Raw genomic sequence first — 18,286 nt, 5'->3', positions numbered from 1 at the left:
AAGCTGCTTTTGCTTGCTCCAATACTCTTATCCACTTTAAAGTTGCTGGCTATTAGCATTAGCTGTGCCCCATGCCACAGGATATACAGCAACAGCAGCAATACCTGATAACTATCCATATCACCATCATCAACATCATCTCTCTGGTAGGAGAAAATAAATTTTGTAAAACACAAAGAACATGCATTTTTCTTGACAAAACAGCACACCGAAAAAAACACATACCAATAAAACCCCAAACATTTCCATCTCACACAAACTGGTACAAAGGCAAAGCATTTATACAATTTAATCACCAGAGTCATACAATTAATGGATTTCATCGTGTTTTTGTTTGGTTATATGATATTGGTTAATAAATAAAAGTACTGGTCTCAATTTTCTTACTTGATCTTAGTATCTCACCTGTGATATGAGCATTGTTGTTAGTGTATATTTTAAAAAAAATTTCAAATATATTTTGCTTCTTATACATACTGCACAAGTTTTTAAACAGACAATGAGCAGTCAAATTTCTAAAGAGAACAGGTAACACTAGACAGTAGGCAGGAATTAAGGAATCAGATCAACATTATTATGGTAGAGGTAGGAACCCCTGAAAATAATGGATTGTACAAAATATTGACAAGCCCTTAGATATAACATTATGACTGAGCACTTCTATTATATATGCAAACGTAAACAGGCAAGGGAAAGTTAGTGAACTGATATGTACATTAAATGCTTGTATATACACACATAGGTAATGTGTATTTCTGTGCCCAAATCTGCTCTCAATGACATTAGTAGGTGTTCTGCCACTGGCTTCAACAGGAACAAACTTGGGTCTATAAGCACATATCACACACATATATATCTGGCATCTGTTAAAGTGAGCAAAAGTAACAGAATATTATGTATGGATGTGATTATATTAAAATACTCGGGCCTCCATTTTGATTTTATAACTGGAACTATTTTAAGGAGGTTCTCGAACAGCAAAGCAAATAATAATTAACTTGGTGTATTAACCAGTTGCCCTACCTGGTAGCTGTCCAACCCCCTCTGTAGTTTGGTTGATCTGGCAGTCACACAGCCTATAGAGACAGAAAGAATGGCTTCCACCATGAGGGGAAGTGTTCCCGAATGCTGTACAGGCTTCACTGTCACTTGAACTCTTCGAGAATGACCCTGAACAAGTGACCAGAAGAACGAGAGAGAAATTAAGAACAACATTTTAAGAATACTCTTAAAGCAGATTAACAGGGCAGGAAAAGGACTCAGTACCTGCCTAAGTTGGAAAATCCCACCAGTGTTTACATCCTTTGCCTGATGGAGTTCAACTGCTGTATATTCCCCCATCTCATTTAGTTCTTGTATGGAAATCCACATTTCTATTCTGCGAGTTACTTCACTCCACCTAGAGAGAGAGACCCCAAACAAGCAACATTTGTAATTCAGATCAGTAAGAGTACAAAGTTTCTCTAACACTGCAAGTATCTTACCCTAAACTCTTTGGAAAGCTGATGGAATCATTCCTTGTAGCTTATTCATACCTGTCTCTCAGTGTCCTAGTTTTAGCATGAAGAGAATCAACCTCCCAAATGGAGCTGCCATTGCCAGTACATCTGTGACCCCACACCTCAATAGCAAGAGCTCCTTCTGAAATGAACTCCAGAAATTCCTCTGTGACATTCACCACATAGTCCTGGAAACAGAGAAGGGGAACTGTATTCAGTTAATAAATCAAATCTCCTCATTTTGTTTGCAATGGGGGGCAGAGCAAATGTGGTCTCTGCTTGTATGGTAGAGGTAACCATTTGGATGAGAAGCCTTAGATTCACAGGCAGGGCCTTGATGGCAGAGAAGACTTGAGACAAATCTGAAGAATCCATATATGTGTGTTTCTAACATTTTAACATTATGAACATTTCAACCACACTCTAAATCAGGGGTGGGCAAACTACAGCCTGCGGGCCGGATCCGGCCCCTCAGGGCTTTGGATCCAGCCCGCGGGATTGCACCGAGGACGGCAAAATGCAAAATGCCGCCCTCCAAATCCTGCCGCCCTAGGCGACTGCCTAGGGTCACCTAGTGGAAGCGCCGGCCCTGATGCCATTTAGGGTCATGCTCTGAATAGTTCATCTCAAACATATTGCCCTCCTGATATGCTGTGTTAAAATAAAATAATTACCTTACAGTGAGAGAAGGTCACTGTAAACTGAGCTTCCTTGCTCTGAGGTGATGGCACATCAGGATCGACCACTGGTGCTGCTACAGTTGACTCACACTGATCCCAGAATGCGTATTGACAGAAGACAAAGTTAGACAGATTCAGTGGTAGTCCAGTTGCTTCTTTTATTTTTACCTGGGTGAGATAAACAGACACTCAAAGTAATGTGATTATAGACTGTTTAAAAACTAAAGCATGTGAGTGACAATTAACATTCAGGACCAAATTTTCAAAAGAGACCTCAAACCACCCTCTAAACATGCATCTATTCTGGAAGCCTGCAGTTTTGCATATGCAAAAACTCAAATGTATTTGTGTGCACAGTGTTTAAGTATTTAACTTGCAGACCAATATACACATTTTTGATCGTGTAAAATGCTAGGCTCCCAAAATTGAATATGTAAGTTTACATTTTAAAGCTATATATACACACAATTATTTATTAAAGGAATTGTACTGATGGCAACTGAGATTGAAATAGTCTCTAACCATACAGCATGAACAGCCACAAAAACTTCTCTACTTGACAAATCAACCCTGAAATGCAAGGATCACCTCTTCTGTGACTGCCAAGAAGGGTGTCTCTTGGGATGTCAGTATTTGTGGTGAGGACCTGTGTCCACTAGAAACTGAACTGAAACCACTCAATTCATAGTCATTCAATGGTAATCATTTTTGATCACTACTGATCTGGACTACATCTGAACCAGAGTGAGAGAGATGAGTCTCTTTCCTATTAACAATGTCCTAAACAACCAAGTCCTGCAAAATTTAATATTTATATTGGATTGTAACAATACATTTGTTTTTAAAAAAAAATGTCTCAACTAACAGATTGTCTCCTACTTACCCTGCAGGTGAGCTTTTTTGCTCTGTGAATAATTTCTCCATTGCTGTCCATGATTTCCAGGCTTCCGCTCTCACTGGAGTTCTCAGAAGAGTCATCCCCTTCTGCTACACGTTCTGGAACAACACCAGTGACTCGCATCACTTCAACATGCAGCCGTCCTGCAACCTGAAGCACAAATACTAAGTACTTATGCTTTAAGAACATTAGAACATTGTATAATATCCAATTTCCAAGGGGAGAGAAGGGGAGCAGGCAACAAGCAATAGAATTGAAATGCCACTGCACCTTAAACACTGAATAGAAGGGGAATAATACCATAGGGAAAAATAAAAGGGAGAGACTATGGAGGAAATGAATGCATGATACATTTATCCCACTATTCAACTTTTCACTTTTCAATTCACACAATTCAATTAAATTCAAAACAGTAAAAGTACTTAGGGACATTACTGCAGTGGATTTGTGGCTGAACGTTAATTGGGTTTAAAGAAATTTGTGCATAAAGCTGGGGCGCCTTAATCTCTGACCTTTTATTACTTGTCTGCCAAACTACCATCACAAAATGCATTTTATGTTTTTAGTCAAACAAATTTTCTTAGCCATAAAATGAACAGTTTTTTGCTGATTGGATATTTAAAGGTACAAAAAAGACTCAACGTTATAAAAATAAAAAATCAGCACTTAGGTTAGTCAAAATTTTAGTGTGAGATATTTATCCATAAAACAGGTTACAAACCTAGAACTAATTCCATTCCCTCTTTCCACTTGCAATACATTATACATTACCAATACATTAAGATTCTATTTAGCCTTACCTCCCCCTGCTGGCTGATGATCGGCACTGCATATTGAAGTTTAACATCATAGAAAAGGCACTCCAAAAAGACATTTGCTACTCCAATTAAGATATGGTTTTCTTGTGCTTCATAGAAAGGGTCACCTTTTTTACCAATGAGCTTCCTTATCTGTTTTGGATTTTTTAAGAAGGTACATTAATTACTTTTTAAAAGTTGTAAACTTAGCGGAACCATCAAAATGTACACAAACCAACATTGAATAAACATATATTCTTTATTCTGTGACCTTTACCCTTAGTCACCCCACCCCACTGATGTTTCTCTCTCAGTCATCACATCACACCTAAATTTAGATGTGAAGCTCATCATAAAATTCAAATAAGATCTTTGGATGGGGATCATGTAATGCCTTTAGTTTCACTCATACAAATAATAAAATATGACCTACATTTTGAAAGAGCTTCAGCCAAATTCAGACCCTGTTCTAAGTCGGTGCAATTCCAGGGACTTCAAGGAGTTGCACCTCCTTATATCTCATCTGAAACTGGTCTTTAAAAAGAAAGAACCAAATTATTCAATACCCAGCTAGAATAAGGGCTGGATGCTGGGGAACACTGCAAGTGCAAGAGGTGTTAGGGGAGCACTCAAGGAGGAATCTCCCCCACAGGCCTGGAGCTGCTTCCTTACTGCTACATGGCTGAAATAATCTCCACAATTTTTTAAATACAAACACCCCATGCATGACAGCAGATCATCTGGCTCCGCCTCAAAGTATCTTGCTAGGAATCCTCATAGAGATGTATACTGCTCTGTGGACGCATGAGCACCCTGCATCCTGCTCCTCCTCTTTGCCTGCCTCTTCCCCTCCCTTTCCAAACACAAACATTTGAACCACAATAATACTGTAATAGCATATAGGGCACTACATACGTACTTCCAGGAAAGATAATTCATGCCCAAGAAAATAGACTAGTACAACCAAGAGATGTACTTTTAATACTCAGGAATGTACTTTTTAGCGCTCCTGTGCTCACTGAAATCAACGGTCCATTGACTTCAATGTGTGCAGGATCAGACCCACAATACAAACATGATTTGAAAGAGTTTCTCATCATGATGTCCAAAGAAGCAATAATGCACACAGAAGCCAAGTGATTGCTCAAACTGTTGTGAGAATAATGCTCCATGTAGGCTGCAGGAGTCAGAATAATTTGTGCTCCCCATATCAGCCATGTGATAGCATGCTGCTGATACATTCCTACCTGGCAATTTAAAGGGTACACTCTCGAACAACCAAATCCTATTTCATTCTCTTGCAAGGCATAATGAGCCACGGACTAATATGATTATATATAGGCATGATATTTATGCATAAGCATTATGAATATTTTTACACTTATGGCCAACTTTATATTTTAATTCTCAGCAAATACTAACTCTACTTAGGGCTTTGAAGTTAACATGTACAAAAAATACACAAGGGAAAGTGTAGCAAATTTTAAGTTCTAGGACCAAATTCTGTTCTCAAATATTTGTGCCAATTCCACTGGTGTAATGTTAATTAGAATTATGTCAATAAAAGTGTAAAGTGCGTATATGAGGGCAGAATGAGGAGCCTATTCTTTATTCTGCATTGTAATGTACATTGTGCATTTCAGTATTGTTCACAATTCCATCAACAACTCATGCAGAAAATTCTTCTTCACCAAAGTACAGTATTTGTACATGCCAGTTTATGTACACATACAGTATTTACATTCTTTGTACTGAACCTGTAAAGATATAGATAGAGATATATACTAACATACATACATTTTGACATTTTTAAAATGTATTTTAAATACCTCAGGAACTTTCTCCTTCCATTCTTGATATAGGTCTCTCATGTCAATCAATTTGTTCTCCAGTTTCTCAATAGTCCACACCTGAGTACCTTTTTCTTTTCTTCGTACTTGAATAGCCGGCTCACTTACTATTGCCCCCCTCTGAGTCAGAGAAGAATAATTATTGACTGCACAGAAATTCATATTTCAAAATATTTAAACTCCTCACTCAAATTATATTCTCAAAGAGTACTAAAATACAGAGTACATGGCTCCCTTTTATATTCCAGCCACCCCATCTCTGCCCTCTAACTCAGCATGTAGTGCTGTGAAGATCCAGTGGCTATTTCCCTTTGTCTTTCTCAAATAACTTATTTTTTATGTAGACATGTTAAATAAGAACAATCTCTCACAAATTCACGTGATAATGGATAGTAATATCCTAACTGACAGCAGTAGATTTTACTATATATCTCAAAAGTCAATAAGCCTCTGAAAAGACTAAATAGGTTATTTTAAGTTTTGTAAAGACAATATCACATAGGCCAAAAAAAGTGTTGTTTTTTTTAAATCGTCTCAATTTGAATTTAAAAAGCAAGGAACTCTACTTAGGTTGCACAGCAAGAAAACAGAACAGGTGTCATCAGCTCCCATGATGTGCATGCATGGATGGAAGGATACTTGTAAAAGAAAGTTATAGGAGCTATACTTAATGTTGCTCTCTTATTTTTAAAACTATTTACTCTCCACATATTAAGCAGTAAATGTCCATACTCCACCTACTATTAACTTTAATGACTAAGTTTTGGATCCAAACATGATAATGTCCTCCTTTTAAAATGAAAGTGTGCTCACCACAACTGAATGTGGTGACTCTGCCTGAGCAGCACGAAAAAAAAAGAGGACAGCACTCCTTTATGGGTGCTAACTGCATCTGGGTTACGAGGGAGGGGCTTGGGCAACAGACCTACCAGAGCCAACCTGGGGGGACCAGGAAGTGGCCAGAGCAGATAGTGGCATTGACTCACCATGTGCACTGGAGGAAGGGGAGGGTACCTGTACTCATGCATTCCAGAAAGAACTCACTCTCTCCCAATCACAATATCAGCGGTACCCACGTTCTCTCCCATGGGGTTGTAGTAGGCCTTCCCCACAGCAAGTAAGGGACCCAGTGAGGTAGGAAAGGATATTAGGTCAAGATTAGGGTTGTCAAGCGATTAAAAAAACTAATCACGATTAATCGCACTGTTAAACAATTACAGAATGTGCTAAAGATTCATATGTCCCTTCATGCTTCAACCACCATTCCACAGGACATGCATCCATGCTGATGACAGGTTCTGCTCAATAACAAGCCAAAGCAGTGCGGACTAATGCATATTCATTTTCATTATCTGAGTCAGATGCCACCAGCAGAAGGTTGATTTTCTTTTTTGGTGGTTTGGGTTCTGTAGTTTCCACATCAGACTGTTGCTCTTTTAAGACTTCTGAAAGCATGCTCCACACCTTGTCCCTCTCAGATTTTGGAAGGCACTTCAGATTCTTAAACCTTGGGTCGAGTGCTGTAGCTATCTTTAGAAATCTCACATTGGTACCTTCTTTGTGTTTTGTGAACTCTGCAGTGAAAGTGTTCTTAAAATGAACAACATGTGCTGGATCGTCATCCGAGACTGCTATAACATGTAATATATGGCAGAATGCGGGTCAAACAGAGCAGGGGACATACAATTCTCCCCCAAGGAGTTCAATCTCAAATTTAATTAACACCTTTTTTTTTAAACGAGTGTAATCAGCATGGAAGCATGTCCTCTGGAATGGTGGTCAAAGCATGAAGGGGCATACGAATGTTTAGCATATCTGGCACATAAATACCTTGCAATGCCGGCTACAAAAGAGCCATGCAAATGCCTGTTCTCACTTTCTGAAGACATTGTAAATAAGAAGTGGGCAGCATTACCTCTTGTAAATGTAAACAAACATGTTTTTCTTAGCGATTGGCTGAACAAGAAGTAGGACTGAGTGGACTTGTAGGCTCTGAAGTTTTACATCGTTTTGTCTTTGAGTGCAGTTATGTAACAAAAAAAATCTACATTTGTAAGCTGCACTTTCATGATAAAAATATTGCACTACAGTATTTGTATGAAGTGAATTGAAAAATACTATTACTTTTGTTTATCATTTTTACAGTGCAAATATTTGTAATTAAAATATACACTTTGATTTCAATTACAACACAGAATACAAGATATATTTGAAAATGTTAAAAAACATCCAAAATATTTAATACATTTCAATTGGTATTGTATTGTTTAACAAGGCGATTAAAACTGAGATTAATTGCAACTAAATTTTTTGAGTTAATCGCGTGAGATTAATCGACAGCACCAGTCAAGATGCTGAAACTCAGTAGCTAGCAGGTACTTGTTACACAGAGGATACAGTTCACTGATAAACAGAAGCTGAAGTAGATTTAGGGGGAGGAATCCCCTAAGGAAGCCTGAAAAAAAAAAGTGGGGGGGTTGATATAGTGGAGAGCCAACTCCATCCCCCTTTTCCAGTCCTCCTTAACTCTCATACAAGAGGAGGGCTTTAGGGTCCCAGCAACGGGCTGGCTGGGAGTGGGTTGGGAAAGGTGAGGGCTGACAGCAGCACTCCCAGATAAATGGAAATTATTAACAAAAAATGATGACCTGCACTGTACAACTGATTGCCAGGTATTCTCAGATGTTAGGTGAGTAAAACTGCGGCCTAATTAAACAACAAACACTGCATCTCATCTTTCTTCCTGCATGGTCAGGATAATAAGATAATTCCCTCTTTCAGAGATTAGCTCTTTTTACCTTTCTGTTGGCACTGAGGTTTGCAGCAGGGATCTGAAGTGTCACTTGATAATCAGTTAGCTTGTTCATTTCTTCTGCTAAGAAGTTTGCTTCTCTCACCAGTGTGTTGGCCTTTACTATTTGCTCTCGAAGTTTAGCCAGGCTCTGCCGGAACAATTCATCCCTGTAGTGCAGCAGGGAACATGAAAAATAGAAGGAAACCTATTTTTATTATTGGAAGGTCACAAACGGAATGGCTAGTCAAGTCCTTTTTTTCTTAAACAAATCTGCAAAGAAATGGTGTACTAACACTAAACATGTCTTATACATCATTTTATTGAGAAAAATCTTAGCATATGAAATAAACATACAGCTATGAAGGAAAGCCCAGAGCAATTAAACCCAAACCTTTCCCTAAAAGTCACATTTACAGAGGAACAGCTATACTGGTAATTTGCTAGGAGCCTGAAGGCTGCTCCTAATTTTGACGCAATAAAATACACTGCATCTGTCTTTCCCTTTAATTGGAGGTGTGGCCCCCCAGAGACTACCAGCCCCAGCATGTGATGCTTCATCTTTATACAAACTGCATGCTGGAACCTACAACCTGTGTCCACACCTTCTTATTAAAAAGATAAGGCTAGCTGGGGGGCCCTGCTGTGCTGTAGTATTCCATGGCCCACTGTACTAGCCATCCCTAGTATAAAACATCATATGTTCCACATATGAAATGCACCCTATAATTAAAAAATACTTGCACAAATTAACAACTGGAGCACTGTGTGCAGGTTAACACCCTTTGTATGAATTCCAAAAAGGGTTCCCAAACCTGTTTGAACAAACCTAATCTAATATGAAAACTGGCAGCAACAACCAGCATATGGTGCTCCTCCCTATGATGCAAGTCTAGACTTGCCTCATGCAGGATCCCCAACATTAATTTTTTTAGTTTTACATGTTTATTCTTTGGGTAATAGAGAGAGAAGCCCAATCATTTCTGCCTTGTTTTAGGGGTCTGCACAAAGGATCCCGGATGCACAGCAGCACTTACAAGGGAGTATATTGTATCCCATAATTTCTTGCATAAAACCCGTAATTAAACCTCAGATTCCTTAGTCCCCAGGACTCCACACACACATACACACACACACACACACACACACACAAAATCCTACAGAAATCAATTATATAGGATTAGAGACAAGTTTGGGAGGAGTGGCAAGCTTGTTCTGTGGGGCATGTAGATCTGTCAGATGCCTTAAATACCCAGACCATGCCGTATTGTTGTCATGCCTGTAGTCCCTAGCAGGAACTGCTCTTGAGTGGCTACACTTTTCTTCTTTGAGAGGAGTTCCAGACAGTAGTTCTGAGCAATTGTTCTTCTGCCCTGAAGGCTCTCTCATGCAAGGTAACACAAAATTATGTACATGTTGAACAGAAAGGGATAAGACCATTGGTAGGATTAGCGAGGAGGCCTGCTTTGTGGGGTCTTTAGTATTCTAAAGTACCCTGCTTAGTGCCTATTTCCTATCTGGCTCAGTACTGCAATACAAGTGGGGCCTTGTTAGAGGCCAGATACTCAGGCAGCAGCTGTGTCCAAGCCTGCTTCCTCTCCTCCTCCAGCCCCTATTCCCCCCGCCACTTGTTCTGGGGCAAAGAGGGAAACTCCTTTCCCCATCCCTCTTACTACTGTTATCCATGCCATCAGCAATTTGAGATTAGATGGCAATAATGCATTCTACCAAGAGACATATTGTGGGATCACCTAGAAGCTGAAGCTAGAGCAGCTACTTATTCACTAAGCAGTGCTCTGTTCCGAGAGCAAGTTACACGAGTGCTCTGTCATACTGCTGGCTTCCATGTGGAATTGAATGTGTTTTTGATCTATAAATGCTCTAAATGGTACAGGATCTGGCTATATAAAATACACCCCCCCGCCCCCTTTTCTCCCTGTGTGATGCTTCCGCATGTGAGATCAGCAGATGTACTCAAGCTAACAGGTTACTAATTTAAAAAGGGAGGGAGGGTGATGACAAGACTCTTTCCAGGAGAAGTCCTTGGCTCCCTTTCTTGGTCCAAGTAGAGCCTGAATTTAACAACTTTCTGGGAATGTGACAAAGCCAATCTCTTTTCCTCAGGCTTTTGGGGAAGGAATGGGTGACAAGCATAGCGTAGCTAGGTGGGGCTGTTACCTCAGCCAAGTATTAGTTTAGGGAGTTTTCATTATTTTTTGTATATTTTAATTCTTGTTTTCTTTGTGTAGTTGTGGGAAAGCACTTAGGGCAGCACCACAAAAACACACCACAGAAACTGAAGCGAACAAAATAAGTTTTAGATGGGATTTTTGTATTTTTACTATACAAAGTGTGTATGCCAAGTTCCACTGGATACAAACGAAAGCAAATATCCATCTAGATATCGAGTCTTGAAAGACATTGGTTTTAAAACAAACAGCAGCTAACTCTTAACTATAGTGGCACTTGGAAAGTGCCACTATAATACACACCAGTCACATTCCATGCAAGTCCAGTCACTAAGGTCTGCTACACCTTGCCCTTCAAACTGAACAGATGGTGTTGTGCCCTAGAATATGAAATATGTTTTCCATACTTCCCATCACGTGCTCAGTAGATGCCCTCTTCCCCCTCAAAATATGCTCAGTAGATGCCCTCTTCCCCCTCAAAATACTACCCTGCCTTCACTGCCTAATTAACACTAGAAATTCCCCACAGACTTCTCTTGATTTCTCTTTCTAGTACATGGACCATTTCTCCCCTCTTCAGAAGCCCGAACCTCCTTTAGAGCTGAAAAAATTAAATCTAAGACAATATTCTGCAGGACTAGAAATGTTCACTATTTCTTACAGGATACCTTTTACTCAGGGGTGAAAGTAAGTTAAAGGACTTACTGGTACGCCGGAGTCCTGGGCAGGGGCGTGGCCTCAACCAGAAGAGGCGGGGCCTCAACCGGAAGAGGCGGGGCCATTAAATCAAGATTTGAAGGCCCCGGGGCTCCGGCTGTGGCTGTGAGCCCCGGGGCCTTTAAATCACCCCCGGAGCTACCAGCTGCAGAGGCGGCTGGGAGCCCTGGGGCTCAGGGGCGATTTAAAGGGCCTGGGGCTCTGGCTGCTGCTACCGCAGCAGAGCTCTGGGTCCTTTAAATCGCTGACGGAGCCCTGCTGCCGCTACCCCGGGGCTCCAGCAGCCGGGCTCGGGCAGTGATTTAAAGGGCCCAGGGCCCTGCTGCTGCTACCCCTGAGCCCGGCTGCCGGAGCCCCTGGGTAGCAGTGGCAGGGCTCCCGTGGGGATTTAAAGGGCCCAGGGCTCCTGCCACTGCAGGAGGGGTGGGATACTCATCAGTGAAATCCAAGGACAACATTCTTGTTTGAAGGCCCATTCCTCCCAAACTCCCCTAACAGTTGCTGTACAGAGGGTGAGTGATGGCATGGCCACTACATTTCTTGCTTGGGGGCTTCATCTTTTCATATCAGCCTGAAGATAGAGGATATCGTCATCCATTCTAGTTTTCTGTCCATTCTCATGCTCCAGAGCATTCTGGCTGCTGTAAAGGGTAAGGGGGGGGGGGGGGGGAATGCCTCTACTACTCTACTCCAGCCACCTATTTTGTGAGTGGCCTTCCCTTGTGAGTGACTCCAGTTCATACCTATGCTGCTGCTCACAGCCTTTCCCAGGCAGTGGTACCATATCAATTATGTAATTTTTTGACAGCTTCACTACTGTTCACAAGGCAGTTATGAAGAACAACAGTGAATCCAACCAGAGGCCTATTCATTTCAATCTGCTACTTGGCAAAGCTGCAAGAAGCTATAAAAGTACTAGAGCTTTGTCTGCAAACTCAGGAAGATGAGACTGCATCATTTTGCATTCAGTTCACATTAGGATGGTTCTCTTTACATCTCTAAGAGCTAGAAACTATTTTTAATTAAAACTGAAACACTACAGTTTTCCCTCCTTGCCTGTGAAATCTTTCTAGTCATCACTGGTACATAGACGAGCAGATTTTTTTCAAGCCCAGTTTGGCAGAATTTGTGAATGCTGAAAGTAAGGCTTGCACAAAAACTAACACAAAATGCATAGTTTTACAGGGCTAGATCTTGATTCTATTTTCTGTTTCCTACATTCTGGGTCTGAATGAGGCAAGACAATTTTGGCTTACTCTGTTTAGACTTTTGTTTTACATTGACTTTTTATGGAGGAAGTGGAAATACATCAAGATAGAAAGGAGTGCTCAAAGTCACCATTTATAAAAAAAGAGATGAGTGAACAATGAAGTCTCTGTTGTACAATGCAAATAAACATTCACAGAAAACAGAGTTGGACAAAAAACTAGTAGTCCATTTAGTCACTCCTTCTATTGGACAAATCATAGAACCAAGAACAGAATATTACGTTGTTTACAACAAAATGCAGCTGCTGAAAATCTTATTCCTCTCCCTCTGCTCTGACCATATCACTCCCCTCTGTGAGTCCAATAGCTTCTTCTCACCTCCTACATCAACAAACTTCTGTCATCTTCAATATACATCCCTACCCCTTCCTAAACTCAGCTCATTTTTTTCCCTCCTCCTACTCCTTCTCTGACTTCTTAAGCTCTCCTTCCAAATCTCCCTCCCAAAAGTCCCTTGTGAATCTTTCACCCATGCTTTGTCTGTGTTTTTCCACACCATCCCTTATGACTGGAACTCCTGTGTTTCCCTTGCACACTAAACAACCTGCCTTTACTCAAAATCATTTCTCAAAATGCACATTTTGTGTGAGGCCTTTCAACAACAGTGTTCTAAAAATAGATTTATTTATTTTTAAAAGTTTGCACAACATGAGAGTAAACCTTTAATTTTTTGCGCATGTCCTGTGTTTCTGAATTTTGACTGTGCTTGATACACATTGTTAGATTAATGGGGCATGGACTGTGTTTTCACAGTGTTGGGTACACTGATGGCACAGTAATATTTGACAAAGTTTGATCTTACATATTTGTCCCTTCCCTCCCTCCCTCAAGTAATCTGTCAGCAACACATGCAGGGAATGTTAAAACTGTATGAATTTAACACTTGCATAGCATCTGAACTGCTCTATGAAGAGTCCATTGGGAGAAAAATAAAAGTCACCACACCACGCAGGGCAAAATTCTGCTCTCAAAGGTGCATGTGAGATACCAAATCAAACCAATGGGAAGCCCCATACTGCAGCAGAAGTCAGAATCTAGCTCTAAATGAAATGAAAGTGGGATTTAACTGGGTTGAAGAGAGATCTGATACTGCAGTTTAACAATGAGCCAAAATGTTGATTGTTTCCAGATAGATGGATCACCTTGTCCTTCTATCCCCTAAGCCCTCTCCTTTGTATTTCTCATTCATTTTGGTTTTAACTCCAGTATTCTCACCTCTCTTCTGTCCAGATGTTTACTTTTTGCTGGGCAGTCTGAGCTGTATATGAGAGCCTGTCACTGCCGTGCTGATGCTGCCTTTCTGGAGAAAGCTGCTGCCTGAGCTGCTCGAGCTCACGCTCATACATCAACCTCTGCTCCTCAAGAGCACTCTGCTTCTCTTCCAAGTACTGCTTCTCCAAGACCTGCACCACATTTTGGACTGGGTCTAGAAAAGGAAGAAATGAGCAAACACAACACCTGAATTCAATTACTATCCTATTATTTATATTTCAGTAGCATTCAGAAATTCACAGGTACTTTCCAAAAGCAAAGAAAAATGCAGCTATTGCCCCAAAGAACTTACAATCCAAAAGTCAAAATAAATATACAAAAGGAAAGGAATACAGCGTATAGAGAAAGTGAGATGAGTGATCGCTGACAAACATTTAGTTCCATTATTATTTTTTGATGTTGTTTTAAAATATATTATGGACCCCCACGTGGAGGAAGGATAGAGAAGGGGATGAATTAATAAGAGCAAGGAAGTAGGACAAGGGAAGAAGGGAAAGGATAACTTCACTTTCTCTGTATTAGCTGCTGAGGAAATGTGATGGAGGGTGGTGGAAGAAAACTGAAGCAAACAACCAAATTATCTACTTCAGTTAGTAACAACCACTGAAAGAAAAGAACCATTTTTTTTCCTTTTTAAAAGCAAGTTATAGATTGTGTACATTTCCTAGAACTTCTTTGCGGTTCTGGAAGAGAATAAACTTCTATAATAAATTAACCTTCCCACATATTGTCATTTTTAAATCCGTCTCATATGTACATTCCACACTAATGTACAATAAACTCTGGGTTGATTTCAGTTTTGAAGACTTACATGTAGTAACTGAACTGGCAGTTAAGAGAAGCTTTAAGTCAACATTTTATTGAGTAATAAATTAGCTTGCTGTGCTGTAAATGCCACATGTAAATCCTGTGAACACGAACTGAAAGATACATAGTTCGCATTAACATAGTCACAGCACACTATTGTGTGGTGCAGTTCACACCCCTGCAGCCCAAACTCTGGGGCTGCGTAGACAAGCCCTTAGATGCTAGTAGTCCTGCCTTTGCTCCAAATATCAAGTCCTGTTACAGTCCCATATACAATACTGGTGCCGCATGGAGAGATGTGCCATTGTTAAAGGTGTCATGTTAAATAGAGGCTCTGTATGGTAGACTCTGCAAGGCGTTGGTCAGGTAAAGAGATGCTTGTCAATACTCAACTTTCGGTAAAAAAAATTAGTTCTGATGTCTTTATAGATAAACGTGGCAAAAGTTTCACATTTGGCAACTGCTCACAATTCAATTAATATTTAAACTAGTGGGACAGATTCTGCAAAGCCCCATATATTTAATTGAGGACAATTTGGCCCACTATTTGTAATGTAACTAGGAAAAGTTCTTTATAAAACCCAGTTTCTCATCTGAACAGAACAGTGGTGAGGGCTGCCTGTGATCTGCTATAATAATAGTTTGAATTTGTTTATCTGCGTCATTTTTAGCATCATTAAAAGTATTAATTTAGGATATAAGTCTTCTCAACGTATCTTTGGAAAAACTGAAAACTACTGCAAGTTACTATTTTAATCGTACCACTGTCGCTCGAAGAAAAGAACTCATGCTTTGCACACAGACTTATTATAGGGATACCACCATTATAGCAGTTATGAAATACAAAGTAAAAACTCGTAAATGTAAATATTAAACATTTCACAAGACATTAAATGATATACTACGTGTCTTAAATTGTCACAAGTAGTAGACTCTATTCACAAGTAGCTAGAATTTGTATTGGCATTAGAATGATTAGTTATTTTTAACTTCCAGATACATTTTGGAGCAAAAAGGATTATTGCTTGAATGGAGTTTTGAGAGAAGCATATAAGCTGAATTATTTATTTGCCTGTCTATAATACTCTTATTAAATACTTGCATAATGCAAGCAGAATTATCTTCACATCTGCAAGTTTTTATAGCATCATCTCTAAAATATTTTGAAACCATAATTATACAGAAGAATGACTGAGAAATTAAACATTACGCAGAAGATAAAGGACAAGCATGGCAGAAATGAAAAGATGCTACTGTGTTTGGAAGTACAGGAAATAATTCTAAAGATGAATCACTGAGACAAGGGTTTGCTAAATTACTCAAAGACTATTTTTTAACTGATGCCAGAAAGTGAGTTCCCCAACAAGATCGAATGAACGATCTCCCCAGACATCTGCTACTACAGATCACATTAAAAGTTGTTACATGAACAAACCACAGTATGAAAAATATTCTTTGTAACATCTGGGAAGCCAACAGTTTTCTCATTTCAAGTAACATTTCCAATATCTGCAGAAAGTGGATTAAGTAGCATATGAGCTTTTACATTTCAATACAGGCAGTTCTAATTTGCTAAACACTAAACATTGAGATTCTTCTGCATGAGACATCCTTTAACAGATTTTAATAAGTGAGGATTGTATAAAATACTGTGAGCTTAACAACTGTCAAAGCATGCTGGCTGATTATTTTGCCAAAATGTCTGTTCTGGTTTCGCTACTGTCTTGTTAACAATGTTATGGTATCACATCAACAGTATGTGATGGAAAAGAAAGGATGAAATTGCCATAAAATACATTTCAAAGTTAAATTTATAGCATACTTTCACAAGTAATTGTAGTCAAGAGTTTAGCAGGTTTTAGAAAAGGATTAGACATTTATATGATCATCATTCACAGTTACATTATATAGGACAATAATGTGGAAAGAATAAAAACCAAGATGCTTCAGGGCATAAGCTAACCATTGACTGATGGGGTCAGGAAGAAATTCCACCTGTGGGCAGTTTATTCTATAATTATCCAGGACTGCATTTCTTGCATCCTCCTCTGAAGCATCCAATATTGGCCTCTATCACAGAGGATACTGGACTAGATGGATAATGGATATGCTCCAGCAACTCCTAAATTCATATATCTGAGAAGATTTTTTTTAATTGGACCCAAACAACCTTTGTGCTTCACTTGATATGGTAATTCTCTTACCATTACTATTCAGTGTTTTCATTATAACTTCCATTTGTGCAAATTCATAGTTGTAATCTGGTTCTGAAGAAGCTTCACTAGTTGCATCCAAATCATGTTCCGCTAACACGGTTTCTTTTTCAAAGTCTTTCAACCAATCTCGTCGCTTCCTCTTTGGCAGATTGATTCTATTTAAAAATTTAAAAGTGACTTAAGATTTTAAAAACAACAAGAGTGAAAATAGGTAAGCAAATAAGGTGTGTGAGTGGAAGGAAATCAAAGAATATAAAATTACCTAAAAAAGTGGTTGTTTCCCCATAGGATTCTATCTCCATGCCACAGCTGAGTGGCAGTACATACCAGTGTGCCATTTACACAGGATCTAAAAGAACAATAAGACCACTTTGGTGAGCTAACAGAAATGATATATGGAAAATACCTACAAGTTCATCTAGTCCAGGGGTCTGCAACATTCGGCACGCAGCTCGCCAGGGTAAGCACCCTAGCGGGCCGGGCCAGTTTATTTACCTGCTGACCCGGCAGGTTCGGCCTATCGCGGCCCCCACTCGCCGCGGTTCGCCGTCCCGGTCCAATGGGGACGGCGGGAAGTGGCGCGGGCCGAGGGATGTGCTGGCCGCAGCTTCCCGCCGCCCCCATTGGCCAGGGACAGCGAACCGCGGCCAGTGGGGGCCGCGATCGTCCGAACCTGCCGCATCAGCAGGTAAATAAACTGGCCCGGCCCGCTAGGGTGCTTACCCTGGCGAGCCGCATGCCGAACGTTGCCGACTCCTGATCTAGTCTATTTTCCCCACCTATGCAAGATCATATGTAATACACCATACACAGACTAACAAAGTTCTTATTAAAGTGTAAATGTGAAAGGTTGCTAATGAAGGATCAATTCCCACTGCCTTTGAAAAACTGCTGCTGTTGCACCTCTGCACTATAAACAGTAGGGGGAGAGGGCTTCCATTTTAGTTTCATAGCTGGTGATTAAAAAAAGCCGCATGCACATTCCAGAAACTGGGTCACAGACTGTTCATTGTAAACAGTCTGTGAACCTAGTTACATTTAAACACTATTAGAAAAAGCTTATGCATGGTTATTTTGCCATTTCTAAGGAAACCTCTAAGAAGCAGATTAGTCTAACAGATGGTAAATATTGCTAATACATATCATAGATGATATATAATTTATTTATACATATGCCTTATATCACTGAATTTCATTCTTTTGATAAACTGGGCTTCTATTAGTCAAAAGTTTCTATTTTTGAGAAATTTTGGAAAACAGCATTTGCATCTAGGGTCATCTATATTTAAGCTTTATTCATGA

The 18,286-nt window shown here is 39.9% G+C and overlaps 1 protein-coding gene across 1 annotated transcript in view; it reads right to left on the bottom strand.

The window, feature by feature from the left end:
- Positions 1-18,286, bottom strand: part of KIF13A (kinesin family member 13A) — a 202,971-nt gene that overhangs the window by 36,045 nt on the left and 148,640 nt on the right. Inside the window, exons 15-26 of the mRNA XM_065397999.1 lie at positions 17,247-17,333; positions 16,973-17,139; positions 13,905-14,115; positions 8,523-8,685; positions 5,704-5,844; positions 3,878-4,027; positions 3,063-3,227; positions 2,174-2,347; positions 1,536-1,687; positions 1,267-1,399; positions 1,024-1,170; positions 105-143 (exon numbers count right to left, since the gene is read on the bottom strand). Coding sequence (XP_065254071.1) covers positions 105-143; positions 1,024-1,170; positions 1,267-1,399; positions 1,536-1,687; positions 2,174-2,347; positions 3,063-3,227; positions 3,878-4,027; positions 5,704-5,844; positions 8,523-8,685; positions 13,905-14,115; positions 16,973-17,139; positions 17,247-17,333 — 1,729 coding nt within the window. The remainder of the gene's footprint in view (positions 1-104; positions 144-1,023; positions 1,171-1,266; positions 1,400-1,535; positions 1,688-2,173; positions 2,348-3,062; positions 3,228-3,877; positions 4,028-5,703; positions 5,845-8,522; positions 8,686-13,904; positions 14,116-16,972; positions 17,140-17,246; positions 17,334-18,286) is intronic.

Source organism: Emys orbicularis, chromosome 2 (genome assembly GCF_028017835.1).
Source record: "Emys orbicularis isolate rEmyOrb1 chromosome 2, rEmyOrb1.hap1, whole genome shotgun sequence".
Lineage (NCBI taxonomy): Eukaryota > Metazoa > Chordata > Testudines > Emydidae > Emys > Emys orbicularis.
The sequence above is the reverse complement of the archived record's forward strand: the minus strand, read 5'-3'. Positions and strand labels throughout refer to the sequence as shown.